Below are 22,399 nucleotides of genomic sequence, written 5' to 3'. Positions count from 1 at the left end.
GCCTCTGGGTGCAGTGACTTGGTTTCACAGCAGCTGTCATGGATGCATAGGTAACCTTTACACCTGCCACTGGAGAGCATGAGCTGCAAGTGTGAGGAGACTGGTGCAGCAGCAGCATATGGACACACTTTGCAATTTTCATTTAACTCTCTACATTCCACACATATCCACAAAGGTGCATCCTGTCCGTTTGCAAGAACCACAGTTGCCATAGTATCACATAGGAAATGATCAATTTGTCAAGTTATTTTTAAACTCTTCCCAAGCATGCATGCAAATACTTCTGTTGAGCACCTAAGGTAATGTCCCTTTCTTAGAAGTCAATGGAACAAATGTGTCAAAAAATAAAATAATCCTGAATGTGTTATAGCCTCATTAGCACATAGAATGTGTACTTTGTGTCTAGGTCTGAACTTCTTCAACATTCCAGGATCATGCCAACCTACCACGCAAAATCCTTCTCAATGACAAATTATTGTGCACAATACAGCAGTCCTGAGTTTCACCCATTCATAACCCAGTATCTTAAGAGCTATTTGTGCACAAACAGATTGGCTCTGCTGTTAGTGTTAGGGAGAATTCTCAAGTATGGCTAATTACCCTTACCTGGTGAGATCACCAGCAGCTTTGCTGGATTTTGAGGATTGTTTTTCCACTTGGTAAGAGTGTGAGCCCTTTTTCCCACTCTTACATGTGTTTTGCGGTGTGTGTTTAAAGTTTTTGAGTTCATAGACTGTGGAGCCTCACCTACTCCACAGGAATCATCTTTTTACTGTGTGTTACACAGCACCTTCAGAGCAGTGACACAGGGTTGTCTTTTAGACTTAACACTTCAGACTCCATTTATTTTTCTGGGACTGACTACTGTCTCCCAGGAGATGTAAATGTGCCATTAACTTTACTAGTCTTTTAAAATCCACAGACCCATCCATCTTACATGGAGTACTGGAAAGGGTTAATACTTATCCCTTTTTGTCTGTCTCTCTTGGAGCATTGTTTTGCTCGCTTTCCATTAAGACTTGGCTAGTGGCAGTGGTACCTACCCTAACTTTCCTACCGCGGTTATCTTAAAAAACCATGGTATAGTTTTGGGCTACCTTGGTAGCCTCGAACCTAAACCCGCTTGACCATATTGTTTTTAATATTGTTCTGCCTAGGTTTAGTCACCATTTCTTTTTGGAAAAGTCTTTCTCGTGTTCGTCTCTACGTGCCAAACCAGGTTTGTTTCCTTTGTTCACCATCTTTCGCAGGCTTCTGCACAGAAGCCCTACTTTAGGCACCTGAATGTCTGGATAGGCAGAATGTGAGGGAGGGGTTTTAGGACCCCGCCATGGGTTCCCTTGGTAACCCAGGTTGCACTCCTGTTTGATTGGCTGGGTGATTGACAGCCAGGCTGTGTGAATGGGGGAAAACTGCATAAAAAGCAGGTCTCTGGGTCTGGAAGAGCAGAGTCGCCACTGGAACGAGAGAACCGAAGAGGAGCTGACGGAAGAGGACCTCTACCACGACTGAACAGCCCGGTGAAGCCCTGCTGCAGGCCCGAATCTTCAGACTTCAATGACAGAGAGGATCTTCCAAGAATCTTCTTTCCTTGAGCTGGTGGGACCAACCAGTTCACCCAAACTCCAAGCCAGGACCCCCTCTTCTGGTCGAATTCACTGTACAGAACTAAAGTGGGCAGGATAGCCAGGAAGGTCGGACCCTGCTTGTGTTTTAAGGAGCACACCTTTTATTTGTGGCTTTGCCCTGCTGCTGGTTTCTTCCCTGGGTGGTGCAGGACCCTCCAGTCTTCCTACTTCGTGTCAGTCTGACAGTCGCTTCAGGAACCCTGAGCCTGCTGGAACTACCATGAACGTATGCCACAGCTACAGCTTCTTCTCCATTTAAAGTACTGTGCAACATCTGGTTGTTCGTTTCGTCCAGCCGCAGTGGAAAGGTGTGAAACCTTTCGCCAATCCAAGGGCTTGTCCTTCTCTTCTCTTTAAACTAACTTTTCTGCTGGCCAACTGGGTTCTGAATTCTTGGCAAAGACATAACCGCGAACTACCCTGCACTGTGTAATCTTGAGCAAAAGACTTTTGTCCTATTGACTTTGGCCCTAAGCCTATTTGACTTGATTATATCACTGTAGTTCCTCTTTCTAGATTGCCCTGGCTACTTACCTGTTGGTACTGTTCCATTTCTACCTAACTTTGTATTTCCCTCCCTTTTTAATTATTTTGCTCCCACTTCATGTTGTGAGCTTAACTAGTCTGGAAAATATTGGGAGTGGCGAGGAGTATTAAGAGTGTGAATTTTTGAACGGCTTTACTTTAGTGAAATATTATACAACTGAAGAGTAAATAAATGTATATTCTTTTGCTTGAAAACCTTGAATTAGTATGTGTTTGAATCATAGTAACTGCTGTCCTTTGTGTAACTATTTGATACTGCTCAGTTGCTCTTGAGATAAGTCTGTCTGCTCAGCCATTGCTACCACTTTACTGTGTAGTACAGGTTTGTACCTAAGGTGAATTTGTGATGCCATTTGTAGTCCTAATTGTGTGTAGTGTTCCCAAAGGTTACTGCATATAATTCTGCCTAACAGTTACTTGCATGTCAATCTGTTTGTGTAAAAAACATCTCACACACATTATGTGTAACAGTTCTGTACGGTGATCCCTACTCTGTTGCATGTTCCAAATGAACATTCCTGAACAGCATACATCCCATCAGTACAAACCGATTGAACAATAACTTCTTCTTCAAGTTCATTTCCTTGGCCTTCCATCCTTCCTTTCTGTATTTCTACACATTCCTAAAGCTTGTGGAGACCACAATCTAATTGCTCTTTGGGCATTCTTTTGCACAGGCAATATGACCCATTAGGTTTGGGCTAGCCAGTGTATTACTGTATCACGGTGTTAAAACACCAGTGAATCTGCATTTTAACAATAAGACCCGTATCTGAAATATGATTAAAAGTCTCTGCAACCATATGGGCGTTTGGAAAAAATGTATAATGTGCTAGAATAAAGCAAACCTTATGGACACAATATGTCTGCTGCTTGAGCAAAGACAGTTTAAAGGGTCCTTCTAAATATCCTTTCATTTTACCACCCAGTGTAGCCTTTGAGAACCTCTTCTGGAAACTGACTAACATGTGACACTCTTCAGTGTCTGGGACGTGGAGTCTTCTTACCATTATCTGTAAACCTTTCTCCACCTGCCTCTCTTACGTGCACACAGAAAATATACAACCACTGTTCCTATGGTACTGCTAGCTATCTAGGTTCCCTGAGGAATCCCTCTGAACGTGCAATATTGTGTATGATTTCAAAGGCAGACAAATCAAATATACAAGTCTACATCCTTAAAATGTTCCTGCTGTTGCTGATCGTTCAACAGTGTTAAAACACTTGCAAGATCGGCCATCTCCTCAGTAATGTGCCACAGAAGTAACACGGAGCAACAAAACAACGGTAACCCCGCAATGAAACCAATGCATTGTACATTGTCTCTCTACAAATGTCCCAAATGTGAACATCCTTAAAACACATCCTTAAAAACACATCCTTAAAAATACCCATGAGACAGACTTCACGCGTACCGCTGCTGCTGGTGAAAAGAGACACACACAGAGGGAGTGTGTGTGTGTGTGTAATTGTATTTGGATTTGTATATAGTGCAAACCTAGCATGGAAGCAAAAGAGCACTGGTCATGTAGCTCAGGGTAACATTTGAGGTAAGATTAGGGGTTACAATATATGGCATGGATTCTTCTAGCATGGGGGTGATGCAAAAGGATAAATTAATTTCTTTGTACACACGCAACATTAAATGCAACATCAGCAATATTACAAAACCTCTGACATCCAAAGTGGCTATATCTGACTTCAGAGCTGTGTTTACTTGACTGTGTCAAAGTCCCTTTGGGAAGTGAGGTGACATTGATTTTAACCCTCCTCCTTTGAAGGCCTTCTCCGTTAAACATGGAGGAACTTCATAGACGTGCTCTGGTTTTCCTCCTGTAAAAGGAGGGCATCATCTCAAGCCTTCTGCATCTAAGGCTGTGGCGAGATCCTGCCCATCCAATGACAAACACATTCTTGACTAAGAATGTAGTTGATATGTTGGATAACCTCCCATGGCGGTCTGCACATTCAATAACCCCTGCGGACTCCCCGGACCATAGGAAGTATAGATCCCTGATCGGTTCTGGAATAGTCATGCAGAATGGCATGATTGCAGTCCTTTCGCCACCCAATTTACATCATGAACATACTTAAACGCACCGAGGATCACCTAAACCAACCCTCAGGAATCACTCCCACACTGCCTTTTTGGGGCCCATATTTGCACTACTCTTAGATACTTCCCTAGCAAACAATGTTCAGAATGACAGTCTGGCTTAAACGTGAATACCAGACATCTCCTTTGCGAAGAAGATTCTTCCTGGCATGGAAGAAATCCACACTTACTACCAATCCAGTGAGGATTAGCATTACAATACTATGCCACGTGTGTAAATCCCTCGTGGGCTCGGCTCTAGTTTAGCGCCAAGTCATATATGCCTAAACCAAACTGCTCCTTTGCTTTTCTCCACAGATTCTAAATAGGATTTTCTTTGAAGAAACCATATGTGTATGTCCATGGGAGCTTGACAAGTTGTCATGCGCCTATGTAAACTCCACTAGCAATCAGGCGATTGAATTGAATTGTTTATTCATATAGCGCCTATACACAATGTGTTTCAAAGCACTTCAAGGCAGGGAGGGAACAAGGGAGAATACAGTGACATTCTAAAAGGTCCTTGATACATTTAAGAATGAGAAATTAAGTATAATACTCGGCCGAGCGACATTTTTGATAGTGCAAGTGCAATTGGCAATAAGGGCGGTGGGAAGGAAAATGAGACAGACAAGCGGCTAACTGACTATTCCTGATGACAATTGAGATAGTGTCGGAATTAAACAAGAGGTGGTGGGCAGGAAGAAGGGGAATAACAAAACAAGCAACTATCATACTTGGCCTGATGACATTTTAGATACTGCTCGACTGGGAGAGGGAGGAATAACAAATGAGGGGGATGTTGGGGGCCTGGGGGGAAGGAGACAAACAAGCTGCTATCATGCCGGTCAGGCGATTTTTCTGATTAAGAGCTATTGACAATTATAAGGGGGGTGCAGGGGGAGAAGGAGAATGAGACAGATATGCAGCTAACTTGCTATGTTGGATGACAATTGAGATAGTGCTGGAATTAAACAAGAGGTAGGGGGCAGAGGAGCAGGGAGAAGGGGAAAAACAAAACAAGCAACTATCGTAATTGGCCTGAACAACATTTCCGGTAGTGCTGGAGGGGAAGGAAGAATGGGGGGGCGGGGGAGACAGACAGCTACTATCATGCTAGGTCAATGACACTTCAGATAGAGTAAGTGCACTAAATTAGCAAGGAGAATCGGCAAATGGGAAAGGAAGATGGTGCGAAGGGGAGACAGTGAATAGATGGTGAGTGTTGTGAAGGAGAAGAGGCAAGCAGGAAAGCAGAAAGGCAAACCAGAGATCACAAATATGAAAAGGGGGGCAGCGAAGATGACAAAACACATTTGCACATGAAACACAGTCAGGTGTGAAGTAAGCTAAACGCATGAAACAACAGGCCAGCCTGAACTAGGGTAAATGCATATAACACAGGACAGAATTGATATAGGCTCAACAAAATAATGTGTCAAGACGAGCTACAAAGAGGGGTTGATGTAGGAGGGGGGATAGAAGGAGAAGGCTAAACGGGGGAGAGCATGATTGAAGGGATTCAAGGAAAAAGGTGTACATGCATACGAAAAGGGAGGGTGCAAGGAATAGCACTCAGACCATGCAGGCAACCAGGGGGTGGAGGGGGCAGGAGCACACAGACCACACAGGAAACCAAGGGGGCAGGAGCACACAGACCATGCAAGCAACCGGGGGGGGGCAGGAGCACACAGACCATGCAGGAAACCGGGGTGGAAGGAGCACACAGACCACACAGACAACCGGGGGGGCAGGAGCACTCAGACCATGCAGGCAACCAGGAGGCAGCAGGAGCACCCAGAACACACAGGCAACCGGGGGGGCAGGAGCAGCACAGACCACGCAGGCAACCAGGGAGGGGCAGGCGCACATGGAACAAGCAGGCAACCAGCAGGGCAGGAGCACACAGACCGTGCAGGCAACCGGGGGGGGGGCAGGAGCACACAGACCATGCAGGCAACCAGGGGGAAGCAGTAGCACACAGACCATGCAGGCAACCATGTCGGGCAGGAGCACACAGCCCGCGCAGGAAACCAGAGGGGGCAGTAGAACACAGACCACACAGGCTACCGGGGCAGGGGGGGTTAGATCGGACTCTAACCACAGTGTACATACATAACATGCCAAAGGGGCTCCTTCCATCTTATATAATTCTCAAACAAGAAGCAGTTTGTTTTACAGTGTGTGTGTTTATGTATATGTATATATCTATTCCTTTCAAAGTTCTAGTTTTTCAACGCTATTAAAAATTCTTTTAATGATGTGTTTCGCAAACGTGACTTTGCAAAGGCTGGCTTAGTAGTGATGACAAAAACAATTATCGCCACATATTCAAAATTGCACAATAGTAGAGTTTGAATGTAATATGCACTTTTTCGAGGAACATTATTAATCATCTTGCTCAATATATTGCACAGAGGAACATGGTACAATATTGACATTAATAAGGTCGGGAGCAGAACATTGCACATAGAAAACGTTATATGTCGACCTATTCAATGCTACCATGTATTTCATTGCACTAAGTAATTAACTAACGTGTTTCAGTAGTTTCTGGTGTTATGTACAGATTAACTTCCAAGTGTAATGTAATTATGCATATATTTTCGGAGTAAAAGCGTGATTTAAATGGATTTCAATTTACATGTATATTTAAATAGATATTTAATTTTTTTTTTTTAAAAAAACTTACCATCTGCTGTCCTTGGACCCCCCATGCAGCGTATTGCAAAACAGAATCTTCAACCTCTGGCGGATTTAACTCCCAAACTTCCCTTAAAAAAATGCATTTTTATTACTTCAAAAGATCTGAATATTCACTTTAATCATTCTACTGAAAACTGAAGACTTTAGAAGGTCCTAAATTTCATGAAACACGCAATATCTCGTGTACGTGTTAAACATGAAACAAATAACATTAGCAATCATACACTTATTAAAACTAACGGGAGTTGTAGTTGTTTGATTGAATAGACGACCCCCATCAAAGACTAAATGAAAAACCTACCTCGTATGTATGTTGAAGATGACATATGAAGCCGTGTACGACCAATGATAAACCTGCAATTAAAGAGAAAAACAGCTTGTTAGGAGAACTAAAGAACTGTGCATTTCTGGCATGTGCAGAGTAAACGGCTTTTCACGCTTGGCTGGTATTTTAAGAAATTACAGTACTAGGAGCTCACTGTGCAGATAACGTGCTAGAAAATGTTAACAAATCATTGTAAAAACATAATGAACTGCACAATTGAAAACGCCTTGGAGTAAGAACATAAACCAAAAAAAATCCTGAAAAACACAAAGGTTGTGTACGTCCTGATGTTGAATTCCTGGTCAAAATAGCCTGTGTTCAAATTGAAGATTGTGCATTGTGGTAAATACAGATGCCATTCTGCACAGCCCTCCATTTAGTCTGACCCATGGCATTTTCATTCGTGCACGGAGAACCGGCCTCGGCCATGCCCTTAGGGACTAGACCGGTGGGATGGAGTTCTTGACTCTGCTGCCAAACAGTAAGACATGCTTTTTCTTTTGTTTTAGCCTTACGCTGCTCGTGGCTGTTTACCTGATTGAGCCAACAGCAGCTGCAGACCACTACCCTCAGCGACCCCAGTGCCGCCCAGGTATTCTCAGGCAGCCTCGCAGAGGCTGGAACATTAAATAACTCCAGAAGGAAGTATTGCAGCAGTTGGAATAAGGTAGCTTTGTCTGTCTGTCTGCACTAAAATGGCTGTGCCTTAGATCTGCACGAATACACCTTAAGCCATGAGAGCGCCATCGATTCTCATGTGCTCTCCCACAGATTTATTCAGTGCCAATTTCCGGTGGGCTTACCCCTTATACTCGGCGGCCATCGTATGAAGTCCTGTTTCAATATTGAAAGGTGATTTTCTGCACTTGCGCCAATTTACTAAAAGACCGCCTCAGAACTTCTGCAGTCCTAAGCAGTGATGGAAGGCACGACTCTTTAGCCTTATATGGCGTAATTGTAGGGACGTTAGATATCGTAACACAGTTGTCGTGTCCTGGGCGATGCCTGAACCTTGCATTTTCCTGTGCGGTCTATGCAGTGTCTTCTTGAGCACTGCAAGTGTTTTTCTGCATTCTGGTTTGTGTCTCCATTAAACGGATTCCTTCTGGTTAGCATCTATTCTTGTGTACTTTGCATATTCCAGTGCATAGTTTTTATCTCAGGCAGTCCCTGATGAATTTCCTTGCACTCTTGCACTGTGGACGAATGAATGACAGTGAGAATGACTGGAGTGTTGGATGTAGTTTAAATTGCGTATTTGCAAAGCACAAGACACTTTTTTGACAAAACATGACTTTATAGGGCCTAGTTTCTGCTCATAAACTGTACTAAATTACTGTCTGATACCACTTTGCATTGTCTCTTTAGCGTTGAGTAGACAATTAAGTCAGATACTTTCATATTGTGAACTCATCACATCCGTATTGTTAAGCCAAAATGTACCTCAACCAACTTTTAACATTTGTAATTTTTATGTGACAATGAATTGACAAAGAAGCATCTGCTGGCGTGGAAGACTGGTAAAGTTTAGGCAACCACCTGGCAACAATAGAGTGTATTGCCCTTCTAACCCTTTTTGTTTGTTTCTAAAGGTGATGTTCCTTAGTGAGGGTCGGTTTGAAGTGGGCTTCCCACCCCCTCAATCTCTTGTTGTTTTTGTTGACATTCTGCACAGCACCGGCATCTGCAAGTGAACAGCAAACTGACCTGTAAACTCAGTTAAAATATGGATTTTCATTCCTCAAACTGAACCCTCTTAACTATGCATTGGGCTTTCTGAGACACAATCAGATTTTCAAACACATTCTCCCAAATCACACTGTTAACAGAGACCATTGCTACTTCTCTTGCTCCTGTGTATATCATAATTTTGTACCCCCACGCCCCAGAACCACCTTCCCAGATAACTTTCCATCATTGTACCCGTACTAGATATCTAAAATCCAACGTTCATCCATAGGGAGAAGTGTTAATCACTCCTAGCTTTTATGCGAGATAGCATACCTGTATTATTAGATAGTTCTTCAGCAAGCAGTGGGGAGGATATGCCAGTTAATTCCAGAGGAGAGTAGGTGACCATAATTTCCTTACTGTACTTCATTTGGCAATAAAGCCATACACGTGAGCAACAGTAGTAACATTACAATGCATTAAATTATAAAATTATAAAATACATACAACGATGTATAGGAAATGATAATCAACTGAATAGACATGACAACATATTTTAAATAAAATGTGTGGAACAAGATCAATCAATAATACTGCAACAGGATAACCAAAAATAGCAATCGTTGCAAAATAACTAAAAAATGTGTCTTCAGATTAGTAAATAATTCCAATTAAGATGTTAAAAAAATATATATATTACACGATTTACTTGGCAGGATCAATGTCCAAAATACATAAGTTGCCACAGCCTGAACAGATGCTGGATTTTCCGTTCTTTTACATGCAGCTGGAGCTACATTTATGTTTCAGATCTTGGCTGCATTCATTCTTGGTTTCAAATGTTGAATTTGCAACTTTTATATGTAGGACACATCAACAAAAATGAACTTTGGTTTCCCTCGTACCAATACAATATGGAAAATGTCTGTTGGTATAAGTCCCCATTCAACATATGAATAGCCAAAGGTAACATATCACAACTTATTTTTAAAAATAGTGTACTAGCCACTTTGGGTTTTAAGTAATCCAAGTATGCTTGATAACCCAGTAGGGGGTTGTAGTCCCAATTGGAAACAGTAGTCGAGCAATTATAGGTCTCGTTGATGATATCCTCTGCTGCCCTGTTTGAATACGGCTTTCACCCCCGCTGTGGGCGGCAGACATGGCTGGTTACAACCCAAGCCTAACAATCTCCTGAGGAAAAAAAGAAAGAGTGATGGCTGCTGCCAATGGGAAAAGGACTAAGTCCATTTTCCATGTCTATGGTGGCTGGGAGTAGGAGCACAAAACCAGAGCACAAAGATCTAGCAGGTAGGTGGGCAGGGAGGGATTGGGGAAGGGGTATGGTTTGTTTTGGGATAGGGAGGCAACATGGAGAGGCTCCCTGCTGCCTCCCCACATTAAAACAAATATATATATATATATTTTAAAATTTAAAATGATATAGTTTATATATAAACTTTTCATTTTTTGATTAACATTTATCATTATTTACAAATTACCGCATACATAGCGCCGCAAAGCAATAAGTGAAAGAAAGAATAAAGAGAAAAAGGAGAAAGAAGAGAAAGAAAAAAAAAAGAAAGGCACACTTTAGGTAGCTTGGGTAAGTTCCAAAATATTATCTAGAAAATGTGCGACTGTATATATCAACTTATTATTTTGACCGTGTAGAAGTTTTAGCCATCTGGAGTCACCATGTTCTTGATTTTGAGAGATCTTAAATAAGGCTCCAAAGAGGAGTCTTTTGTCAGTTAGTGCAGGGCAAATCATGATGAGATGGTTGAGAACTCCGGTGATTCTTTGTTGTTGCAAAAACGGCAAAAATGTTCCTCTTTTGGCATGGATCGAATTTGAGATAGCCTTTGTTTGGTGGGTAAAATATTCAGTCGAATTTTCAAAAAGATTCTTCGTATATTTGGGTCCAGAAAACATTCCAGATAATGTGGGAGTTTATTCAAGGCTCGTATGTCCATCGGGCATTGTAGGTTCATTGAGTAGGATGCTTTCTCCGTGATTGTATTCGACCAATCATTCTGCTGTAGCTTCATCTTGGCCCATTGTGAGATATATATATATATACATATGAGACACGGCCACGGTAATTGTAGTTATGGTTAAATTGCTAATCCCATAGGAAGAGCACTTTTTGGGCGGCTTGTAACTTCCCTCTCCCTGGACGAATCCTCACCAAACTTTGCAAATAAAAGTATATGGCCCACTCTGAATTTATTTGCAAAGTTTGGTGAGGATTGGTCCAGGGGGGGCAAAGTTATACGGGGGTCCCAACATTTCTTTTTTCCCATAGACTGAATGGGGAAAAAACTTTGCTCACGCCTACAGCCCAAACCGCTGGACAGATTTTCACCAAATTTGCGGCAGGAGCTTGGTCCCGAAAGGGTGCTTTTGTAAATTTGGTTAAAAGCCGTCGAGTAGTTTTTTAAAAAATTACCAAAAAGTAGGTCACAAAAAATTAGTAATGCTTATGTTCGGTCCGCGGACACACTTCCCTGTTCGCTCCGCGGACAGTGTCCTGATTGGCTAATTGCCTTGCGTCATGTCTGCGGACATGCAACGTGTTTGCTGATTGAATGGTGAGGATCGTGAAGTGCGTCATATTTTTGGAAACACCTGCCATCTTGGATTCCCGGACAGCAGCCGATATCAGCGGACTTTGCGGTAAAAAATATGAAAAAACACAGTATTCCACTTGTCATACTTATCAAATAATCTCTGGGGCGGTGAGGGGTGATGAGGAAGGGATGGGATATGGCTACATAAAGCAAAAGTCGCGAAAGTCTGCTAACAGTTTGGATGTTCGCGAACAGTCCTGTGAAAGTTTGCGAACACCTTAGCATTACAGCGTTGGTGAAATGCAGTTATTGGATGGCTTATAACTTTGGCGCAACATAATGGAATTGCATGACAATTTGCATGTGTATTCCTAGGCTGATTCTGAGTGAGTATGCAAAGTTTGGTGGGATTCTGTCATGAGGGGGCAAAATTAGAAGGGGGTCCTAAAATAATGTAAAGGCTTATAAATGAGGTGCCCTTTGACGAATCCTCACTTAATTTGGGAAACTGATAATACATTTAGATATGAATGTTTTTCAGAAGTTTGGTAGGATTTTGTGAAAACGGGGCAAAATTAGAGGGGGGGTCCCAAAATAATGTAAAGGCTTATACATGAGGTGCCATTTGATGAATCTACACTTCATTCGGCAAACTGATAATAGATCAAGATATACTTGTTTTTCATTTATCAGTGATGTCATCAATGACATTTGTGATGTCATCTTTGATGTCCTGTGTGTTAGTCTTAGCAGTGCACGGTGGTGGCGCGAGTTGTGGTTTCTTAGCTTACCATAACTGTTGAATTTCAGGGGTTTTTCGGTTTTACTTGGAACCATAACATCCGTTTAACAAAGTTTTTTCTTTGAATTTCATAGGTTTTTATTAGTCCAACTAAACCATAACATCCCTTTAACAAAGTATTTTCAGTGAATATATATATATATATATATATATATATATATATATATATATATATATATATCGCCATCTAGGGAAAGGCATCGGGTGGCTGGAAACAGCTGGTGCAGAATTTGCTTTCTCGCCCACTGTTCCAGCCACCCGATTGGCTAAGCAACCAACCCCGGGTCCGAATTTCAGTTAATATTAGATGTCTGGACAATTCTGGGTATGATAGGTGATGATATGGCATTTGTAACACACCTATAGACAAGTGTTTCAGGGCACAACGAGGCAAGGAAGGAGGAACAGAGGGAGGAAAGAGTCAATGATCTAGAGGCCATGTGACATTGCGATCGCTCAAGTGCAGGGGGAGGGAAAAAGTGCCAGGGCAAAGGGGAGGGGGCAGTGCTGTACATGGTATCAAAACAATAACAAAAAGTGTGGCCAGCAGGTGGCAGGTGCAAGGGTAAGTGAAGACAGCAGTTGTCCAAACGTGCAGGTAGGGGGACTGAAGGGTTACAGATACACACCCAAGTGCAAGGGTTGCCGAGAGCCATTGCGGGTATGCAACTGGGCAGGCATGGACCTGGGCCTGAAATCAGAGGGTAGCCATGCGACCAGTGCAGTATCAGACAGGAAATCAGCAGGGGAGAGGAAGAGATCAGGCAGAAGCAAAGAGGAAGGTCTTGAGGTGCTTCTGGAACTGGAGATGGTTATCCTCAAGTTTCAAAGAGGCAGGGAGGCTGTTCCACAGGGAGGCCCCAACCGAAGAAAGAGATCTACCACCAAATTGTTTGTTGGAGAATCTCCATTTTACTTGCATCAAGGCAGAGATCATTGGCGGCACACCACTCCTGGAGAGCGGTCAGACAGTCAGAGATGAGAGAAGGAGAAGAGGTGGCAGAGGGAAGCCTGGAATGGAGCTGGTTGTCATCCGCATAGCACTGAAAGTTGGAGCAGAGAGCGGCAATGCAGTGGGCGAGAGGTGCCAGGTAGTGGTTGAATAGCCAGGGAGAGAGGTTAGACCCCTGAGGTACACCACAGATATAGAGTGAGCTAGAGGAAAGGAAGGACCCAGGTTGAACCTGGGAGGGTCGATCAGATAGGAACAAGGTCAGCCAGCCCAGGGCCTGATCGGTGATACCCAAGTAATCACAGAGACGATTGAGCAGGACAGCATAGTTGGCTGTATCAAAGGCAGAAGGGAGCTCAAGTAAAATGAGGACAGAGGGGAGATTAACATCAACGTTAGATAGCAGTTCTTCACTGATGTTCAGGAGAGCAATTGCCATGCTTCTGGCTGTTCTGAAGCCAGACTGATGGTCATGGAGACAACCACCAGATTCAGTGTGAATATTAAGGTGGAAAATGGCCAGCTTTCCCGCTGTTTGCCCAAGAGTGATGGAGATCTGGCGATAGTTAACTGGGCACAAGGTGTCGACTGAAGTTTTCTTGAGAAGAGGGTGCACAAGAGAATGCTTCAGGTGGGAAGGGAAGGTTCCAGTGGCAAAGGAGTGGTTGCAGAAGACAGCCAGCATGGAGTGAGGGTGTCAATGTGGTCCTTGATGGTTTTGGAAGAACAGGGAACAACCTGTTTTGACAAGACTTTCATAGATCGTACTTGTCAGAAACCTCGTCAGTGGAGAAGAGAGGAAAGGAAGAGAAAGAGGGAGGAGAGGTGGGCACAGGGGGCTTAGAGGAAGAGGAGAGAGTAGAGGGAGGAGGAGGAGGAGCGGACGACGGGGTGGACAAGATGCCCTGGGATTTAGAGATGAAATGAGAAGCCAGGGCTGTGCAGAGGACCTGAGAGGCGACAGGAGAGGTGGAGACTGCAGCAGGTTAAGCCAACTCCTTGCAGTATTAATCACATTCTAAGCACTATTATCAACAGGAATGAAATAAACATTTGCGCCAAGGGAAGTGTGCTCAGACAATCAGCCGGCTGGATATGCAGTTGAGAACTGTTGTGTGCAGGGGTTTTCCAGTTTTCCGAGACCCTTCCCTCGGTACCTGCCATTTTTGTTTCTGCCCCGGGCCCCTATGCAAACACCCTGCCACACCACCCCCCACCGGCCCACCATACTCCCCCAAGGAAAACCCCAGCCATAAACCCTGGTAGATGCCCTCCCATTGTTTGAGCCTGCCTAAAAACTGCCTGCCAGGCCATGAAAGGCCAGGTACACCCTCCTCACCCCCAACAGGAAGGAGATTGTTAAATTCCACTTCATGTGCTAATTTAATGCCAGTATTACTAGCAGTTATGGGACTAGACGACGGACTTAGCAGAAGCAAAAGGAAGGCTACGAGATGATAACTACCAGATTGTATTGCCGCCAATAACTTTACCCCTAGTAACACCTAGCTGTGGGGCCCGCTATACAATACATTAAAGGGGTTATACATCAAGATCAAGGACGTGTAATATGCAGTCAAAATTAAAAAAATACGAAATTGATACAAACATGTCTGCCATTCAAAAGGTGAAGGCTTCTTCATTTGAGTGCACTGAAAGAGTGCAATCCAGAAATGCAATGACAACAACTACATGGATTGTATGTAGAGTTGTTTTGTAGCAATTAGCAAGAGGCCATTAAGAGCTGTGCAGAATTTGGAGAGCAGTACAGGGTCAAAAATCAAATGACTGTGATAAGCAGGTGGTCAGGTGAGCAATGAAGTGACAGAAGGGACACGAGGCATGGAATATATATGTCAGGGAAAGGGAAAAGGAAAAAGAAACTGTCACTCTCTGTGTTGGGCTTAAGGATTTGGGTGGGTTGGTTCTGCTGCATCTCTAGCCCAGGTCTGCCGAATAACACCGAATGGCCTCTAGAAATCTGAGACCAGAGTACCAAGCTGGAGTGAGAGGAGTGTGCACACGCCACTATAGATGCACAATCTTGATTGAGTGAAGAACAGATTATTATAGTTTAAGAAAAACACTGTATAGACATTATATGCAATCAATAACAATCACTGATGGGAGTTGTTCTAGTTCATTGGAAAACATATTTTAATTAGTCCGACATGTGTTTCTCCCATTCACAAGAGCTTCTTCAGGGCTACCAACAGGCTGGTTGTTTATTCAATAATCACCTGAAATATTCATACACGCATTCTATGCTATGGTACATTCTATTTGAAATAGCTAAACACCTTTACTTCAAAATGAGTAATACCTTGGCCCTAGTAAAGGAAAATGTGGCAGATTCAATGATGTAAAAGATGTTTGCAGTCAATCATGTAGTAGCAAATATTTTTTTTTTCAGGGTCAAGGTACATATGGCCTATTAACCAATACACTTCTCCCGCATCATTCATCTTGACAGACAAGCATTCTGCATAACATCATCCAGACATTCCTCAAATTGTGATTGACTAAATACAGTGATCATTTGACTCAGGCTTGAGAAATGTGTCATAAAGTCAGGACAATGCTGAACAAGCGAATTGAAAGGATGAAGATGCAATGGATGTGGGGTTCCACACATCAATAAGAATCCTAAAACCTTCAACAATACCAATGCTTATTTTCCAAGAACCTTTTTCCCTTTTTGGCTACTGGAAAGCACAATTCCACTCCCTCTGGGGCTAATTGTTTTAACTAACAAGAAGACTAGAACATGGTGTGTGAGTGAGGCAATCACCTTCCTTGGAAAGAGGAAAACATACAATTAGTTTCCTGAAAAAAATGCAAGGTGATTGACAGCACTCACTCACAATTATATTTTCTAAATCCACTCTTCTCGTTACAATTTCCTGCTAGTCTTAATTTCCTTTCACATATGTATTCATTGCTGGTGAGGCACTGGACACATTTTACACATTTGTTTTATTTATTAGGATTCCTCTCTACTTTTACTGGCTATGCATGAGAGATTGCAAGCAGCTGATCAAAAATCAAGAGACAAAGATGCACACCAAATACACTCATAAAACACAAGGCACTCACATTTCGGAAACAAGGTCCCAGATGCAAATACATCAATGTTACGAGTGTCGACAATTAGGGGGCTATACTGAGACAACTAATCTTGGACCCCGGCTTAACTTGATAGTAACCACTCTATTAAAGTAAGTTCTTGGCGACTTATATTCTGGGTGACCTCAGGAAGATTGGTAATGTCAGCGTTTTGGGGGCTCTAATATGAATCTATCTGTGAACAGTCTTCCACACTATGGGTGACTCAGCAATGCTTTCCAACCTTTGAATATGGGTATTCAATGCCTTGCATTAGACTGGATAGAGTAATTGCTGTATCACTCAAAATGTAGCCACATAAGAATACTTTACCATTTCTGAGTCTAAGATTCAGCCTATTGAGTTTGGGATTCCTTATGGGTTAGGCACGTCTCTGCTCTTATGCAGCATAATTGTTACACCACTGATAGAGATTCATGAAGTTAGATTATATATGTATGCAGGTGACAATAGTGTTTATTTTCTCGCCTGGACAGGTGCTCAACTTCTCCAAATGTCTTTTAGCAACTGACATGGGGATGGCCAGGCATATCGATAAATGAAATCCAACCAATAACTAAATTATGGTATTTGGAGCCTTTTATGCATATGGTCTTCTGAAATATGGCTGTGCCCTATGAATGTGGTACACACTAGGGAAATCTAATACATCACCCATTGTATTATGCTCCCACTAAATGGCAGCCATTTTGCAAACAGTCTCCTTCCAAAACTGAATGGTTTCAATGATTTTTCATGACCTTACATTTCTGATGTGAGTATCGGCAATACTCTTAATTAGTGCTAAACCGTCTGTATTAGTATAATGGTGTATATGTAGGCTTTTAAAAACAGCTGATGTATCACCTCATGAGAGGTGTGTTTTGCCTGCAGCGCCACACTATGGAGAGACTCGAGAAGTGGATTTAGTTTGCTTTTAGGCCTTTTGATGAAGGGGATCAACGAAACAATTGTGTGGGAGGTGGCGCCTTGAAAAAAAGGGTATTGTGTTGTGGCACAAGGGAATTTGCATGTCGGATGAGATTATGCATGTTGATGAGAAATACAGTATTAGTGAATTAGTGAACTTTCCTATTTTTCTATTAAATAAATCAGTACCTAACCATTGACTCGAGTCTCTGGGATTTAAGCTGGACTTTGAAAATTAACCAAACAGGAATGTGCTTCTGTCTTATTGGATTGCTTTCCCCATGCTTCCTCTTATAAATGTGTGTACTCTAAATATGTAGAACCTCAATGTTCAGTGTGCCCTGTAGGACTGCTCCAACTTCTCATCACACCCTGTTTTCCTGTCATTCACTCTTAACTGCATCCCACACACAACATTGTTGCATTTACAGAATCTTGTGTTTGTGATGCTCCTTCTACAATATAAGGTTCACTGAAGTGTTCCACTCTTCCTTTGAGATCCACAATATACGTGATAAAGTCCCATGGAGTACTGTGACCTTGTGCCTGATGTACACATTGTTTGCCAATGGGATTGTGCCATTGGGAAACACTTTTGTAAATCAGGCCCCGTATGTCTTTGGCCTCATTCATCCATTTGTCCACAGAACTACCCAGTGACTTGCAATATCCGTTTTACGTATGGTAGGGGGTATCCTATTCCTTCTTATTCATGACTACTCACTGTCTCCCCATTAAGACCTGGCCTCACTCTTATTCTTCCAGTAAGAGATCTTCCAGTTTATCAAATCTACTGAAAGATCTCTAATGGGTTGCAGAAAAATAGTTCACGCAGTTCAATAAAATGGATCCACAGACAATGTTGAGGTTTCAAATAAGTAACATGATTATAAGTTCTTGCTCTCCGATGTTAATCTTTAGCCTTACACAAAATAAACATATTGCCAAAAACAGTCCCCATCAATTCATGGCTTTCGAGTGTCACACGAGGCCATTTCAGAGGAAAGGATTCTGGAAAAAAAGAGGCATGCCTTGAATTGAGGGCTGCAGTGACAGGCGGAACTCTGCTATGCGCTGGCTCAAGCAGCAGTTAGTGTTACTTCACAACCCTACCAAAATACGTGATTACACTTATACTAGTCTATTCATGTTTACTATCACAGGTCAGTAGTGGTGTCAGAACTAGCCCGTAAAAAAGAACACGCCTACAGGCTAATAGTAGAGTACTGCAGTCAACCATGCACCCTATATAAATAAATAACCAAATAATATAAAAACATTAACAACACATAACTAAAATTGCAATTTCTAAAGCACTGCACATGAAAAATGCTGTCTGCATTGTACAGGCTGGCATGAACTATGTCTTGATTTATTGTAAATAACGTATCACACAGCTATGCTCACCACGTCTGGCAGGCAGTGTGTCCTTTGTATCGGAAATATGTGGTTGCATCTACACTTGTGCATGCGTGCACACACTCAAAAGACTTGTGCTCACGGATGAACTTTCTTGCCATATCGACGCATAGCTACGGAACGAAGGTAGCTCTCCTTATCTGTATTCCACTCACACGGACAGACACACAGAGTCACACGGACAGACACACAGGGGCACACGGACAGACACACAGGGTCACACGGACAGACACACAGGGTCACACGGACAGGCACACAGGGGCACACGGACAGGCACACAGGGGCACACGGACAGGCACACAGGGGCACACGGACAGACACACAGGGTCACACGGACAGACACACAGGGGCACACGGACAGGCACACAGGGGCACACGGACAGACACACAGGGTCACACGGACAGACACAGGGCACCGGCATTGCTGGAAGATTCACCCGAGCCTGCAAGCAAATAGCGGGATTGCTTGCGGACGTAAATATTAACAGAGGCCGACTTTTACAGAAAGCAAAGGTTTACACAGCCAGGCGCACGATGCAAAGTACACACCTACAATAGCAATTCTGACAGTGACATTGTTAAATAGGACTGCCTCTGAAGCCGTGGGAAGCCAGTGTCAAAGGAACGACGTGAAGGCTTTATTTATAAGCTCCCATTGTCACCCTGACCCCATTAGGGTCGTTTCTCCAGAGCAAGAGAGGGGGAGAAGTTGCCCACAGTCTCGTGGATGTATTCCGTTGTGATGTAGGCCTCACATGTAGGGGACGGTGTCCCGCGCGCAGCGCATGAAGCAGGAGGACAGCACGCAGTGCTGTGTCTCTGGCCTGCAGCGTAACACACCACCAACACTGCGTTTTTGTCATGGTGATACAGAGACTGTGAAAAGCAACACAGGGACTTAAAATCACAGAAATGAAGAGATGCACCCATTGCCTTTGGCCTGGAAAATGTCGGTTGATATCAGACAGTTGTCTTTCCCCACAGAGCCCATTCATTATAAAGGACGGTGTCTGTTTTACCGTGTACCCCACAAAGGGAAGGTATACATGCTGCGTGTTTCCTCTTAATTATATGATACCACAATGTGCTCATATGCTGAACAGGACGAGACTGCTAACGATGACTCCCTTTTTGTCAGCTTCTATTACAGAGGGTAACTTTTGTTTATTCGCATGCATTTTCTTCCGGATGTGGGCACAATTGCCTGCAACACAGTCGTACGTTTGCCCTGAAAAAGACAGTTTGACAAATGGTCTCCTGAAGCCTTGTCAAGGTGTGTGTAATACAAACGGGTCAGGAGAAGGTCAATGGAAAAGAAGGACATACAACCCAGTGGGGGGATGGGCACGGTTGAGGAGAAGTCGGGGTGAAACCTTTTTAAAACACATGGAAACAGCACATTCAGTACAGAAAATAGTCATTTTGAGCAATTTCGCCACAAATAACGAATCTGCACTCTAACACAGAGCCGTATTTTCCCCATGTTGTGCAAAATCCCAATGGAACCGTCAGCAATATGGGCCTTGTCTTGGTGCATGTACCTCGCCCTCTAAAGAGTATCTTGCGTTTTCATACATTATAGCTTTGGAGCGGGCAACACTGAAGTGTGTAATGAGCAACACATTCCCAACCGAAGTGTCAGAATGTCTAACAATCCTAACATGTACACCTGCTTCAAACACATCAATCGTTCTCTGACACCGTCACAATCCCCTTATATCAACCCTTACCGGTCAAATAAGACCAACGAAAATCAGGGCCCCTGCAAATTAACAATACAGGTAGAAGTAAACTACTCTTTGCTGATGATGTAATCCTTATTTCGAAAAACACCGACGGATTTCAAAATGTAGTGTACAAATGTGCTTAGCTATATACAGTTAAGTGTTTCATCATAAATAGTTGAAACAGCAAATATATGGTCTTTTGCCAGCAGAGAAACATGCACAGTTTCTATTAAAGCATGAGATTATCCAAAACACGTGTACATTCGACTAGTCAGTTTCATAGAGTTCACGCTTTCACAGCTGCATTCTGAGTTCCGGGATTATAACAAAACACCTAAATTCACGGTTTGAAAAATACATTTTTGAATAGAATTCTGGAGCTGCCAGTTAGTGCATCACTATCCCAACTGGATTGCAGTTATGCACATGAATGTCATGTCCCCAATTTATATCAACAAACGGATGAGCTCAGAATATCTAGAGTATGGAGGGGCTCCAGTTGAGGGGATGGAGCTAACAAGCTGTAGACTAACTCCATGCTCCAAACAAATGAAAGCAGTATTGATGAAAGTAGCAATGAGAGGTGTCTAAGAAGATCTCAGTAGAAGTTTAACAACACTCATTGGTTCTGTCGAATAATGCATATTGGCATTGGGTAGAAAATGATTTGGTGGACAAAGCTTGGTGAAATGTATCAACAGTAGCCTATGTTGCTGTTTTTACAATATATATATATATATACATATTCAATGAAATAACTTTGTTAAAGGGACGTTATGGTTAAGTTGCACTAATAAAAACCTATGAAATTCTATGAAAAAATGTTGTTAAAGTGACATTATGGTTACAAGTAAAACCGAAAAACCTCAGAAATTCACAAGTTATGGTAAGCTAAGCAACCATAACTCGAACCACTACCGTGCACTCACTGCTGAGATTAGCATTAACATGTGTGATGTCATCTTTGATGTCCTGGGTGTTAGTCTTAGCAGTGCACAGTGGTGGCATGAGTTACGGTTGCTTAGTTTACCATAACTGCCGAATTTTTTATTTCATAGGTTTTTATTAGTGCAACTTAACTATAACGTCCCTTTTGACCAAGTTTTTTGAGTGAAATGCATAGGTTTTTACCAGTGCACATTTAATTTCCTACAACTTACTAATATAACATTATTATCCCAATATAGCAACAGTTGTGTCCACTTCTATAAACTTTTTGCAACTTTTTTCAGTGTTCGTCGACATCCATGAATGTCTGACATCATCACTGACTATTCGGGCGGAGTCATGTGACCAAGCGCTCATGCACAGCATGATGACGTGTCCGCGAATGCGTCCGAACTTCGCGATTGGGTATGTGCTTCGCGTACAGTTCGGAACTGCTGATGTAGGAAATTTCAAACTCAAAATGTACCCTTGCACAGCTCCTATACCTATTCTTACTCATTATCCATTAACAATATAGCACAGAGCATATACTTGGAAGAATATTAGTAAAACTGATATTTATCTTAAAAATGGCATCAGCTATTACCATCTCTCCTCCCCAAGAGCCACCACCACCACCAGCTGGACGATCTACACAACAACAAAAAGTGCAGTACTTCCAAAAGACAATGAAGTGGAACAAGAAGATGAGGTAGAGGAAGTGCCTACCTCTAGCACCCAGAGAGAATCATGGGTCTGCCAGTTCTTTACCACTGTTGGGAATGTACCAAAGGCTAAAGCAACCAAAGTAAAATTAATTGAGTGCAATGTTACACTCAGTTACACACTACCTGGACAGTACTCCTATGGGACAACCTCAATGCACCGATGCACAAAATCCAACTACTGCAATGCTCCCAGAAAAGTTGTTACTGTTTTAGCAAGTAGTAAGCTGTTTTCCTCCACCTCATCTTCCTCAATCAATACTGTAAC

At 42.7% G+C, this 22,399-nt stretch overlaps 1 protein-coding gene across 2 annotated transcripts in view; it reads right to left on the bottom strand.

Moving 5' to 3' along the window:
* DPP10 (dipeptidyl peptidase like 10) overlaps positions 1 to 22,399 on the bottom strand; it is a 1,813,461-nt gene that overhangs the window by 645,678 nt on the left and 1,145,384 nt on the right. For both annotated transcript variants that reach the window (XM_069616586.1, XM_069616587.1), the window contains exons 6-7: positions 7,277 to 7,329; positions 6,962 to 7,043 (exon numbers count right to left, since the gene is read on the bottom strand). In XM_069616586.1, coding sequence (XP_069472687.1) covers positions 6,962 to 7,043; positions 7,277 to 7,329 — 135 coding nt within the window. The remainder of the gene's footprint in view (positions 1 to 6,961; positions 7,044 to 7,276; positions 7,330 to 22,399) is intronic.

The sequence above is a fragment of the Ambystoma mexicanum genome, chromosome 9, assembly GCF_040938575.1.
Source record: "Ambystoma mexicanum isolate Mex_15411 chromosome 9, UKY_AmexF1_1, whole genome shotgun sequence".
NCBI lineage: Eukaryota > Metazoa > Chordata > Amphibia > Caudata > Ambystomatidae > Ambystoma > Ambystoma mexicanum.
The sequence above is the reverse complement of the archived record's forward strand: the minus strand, read 5'-3'. Positions and strand labels throughout refer to the sequence as shown.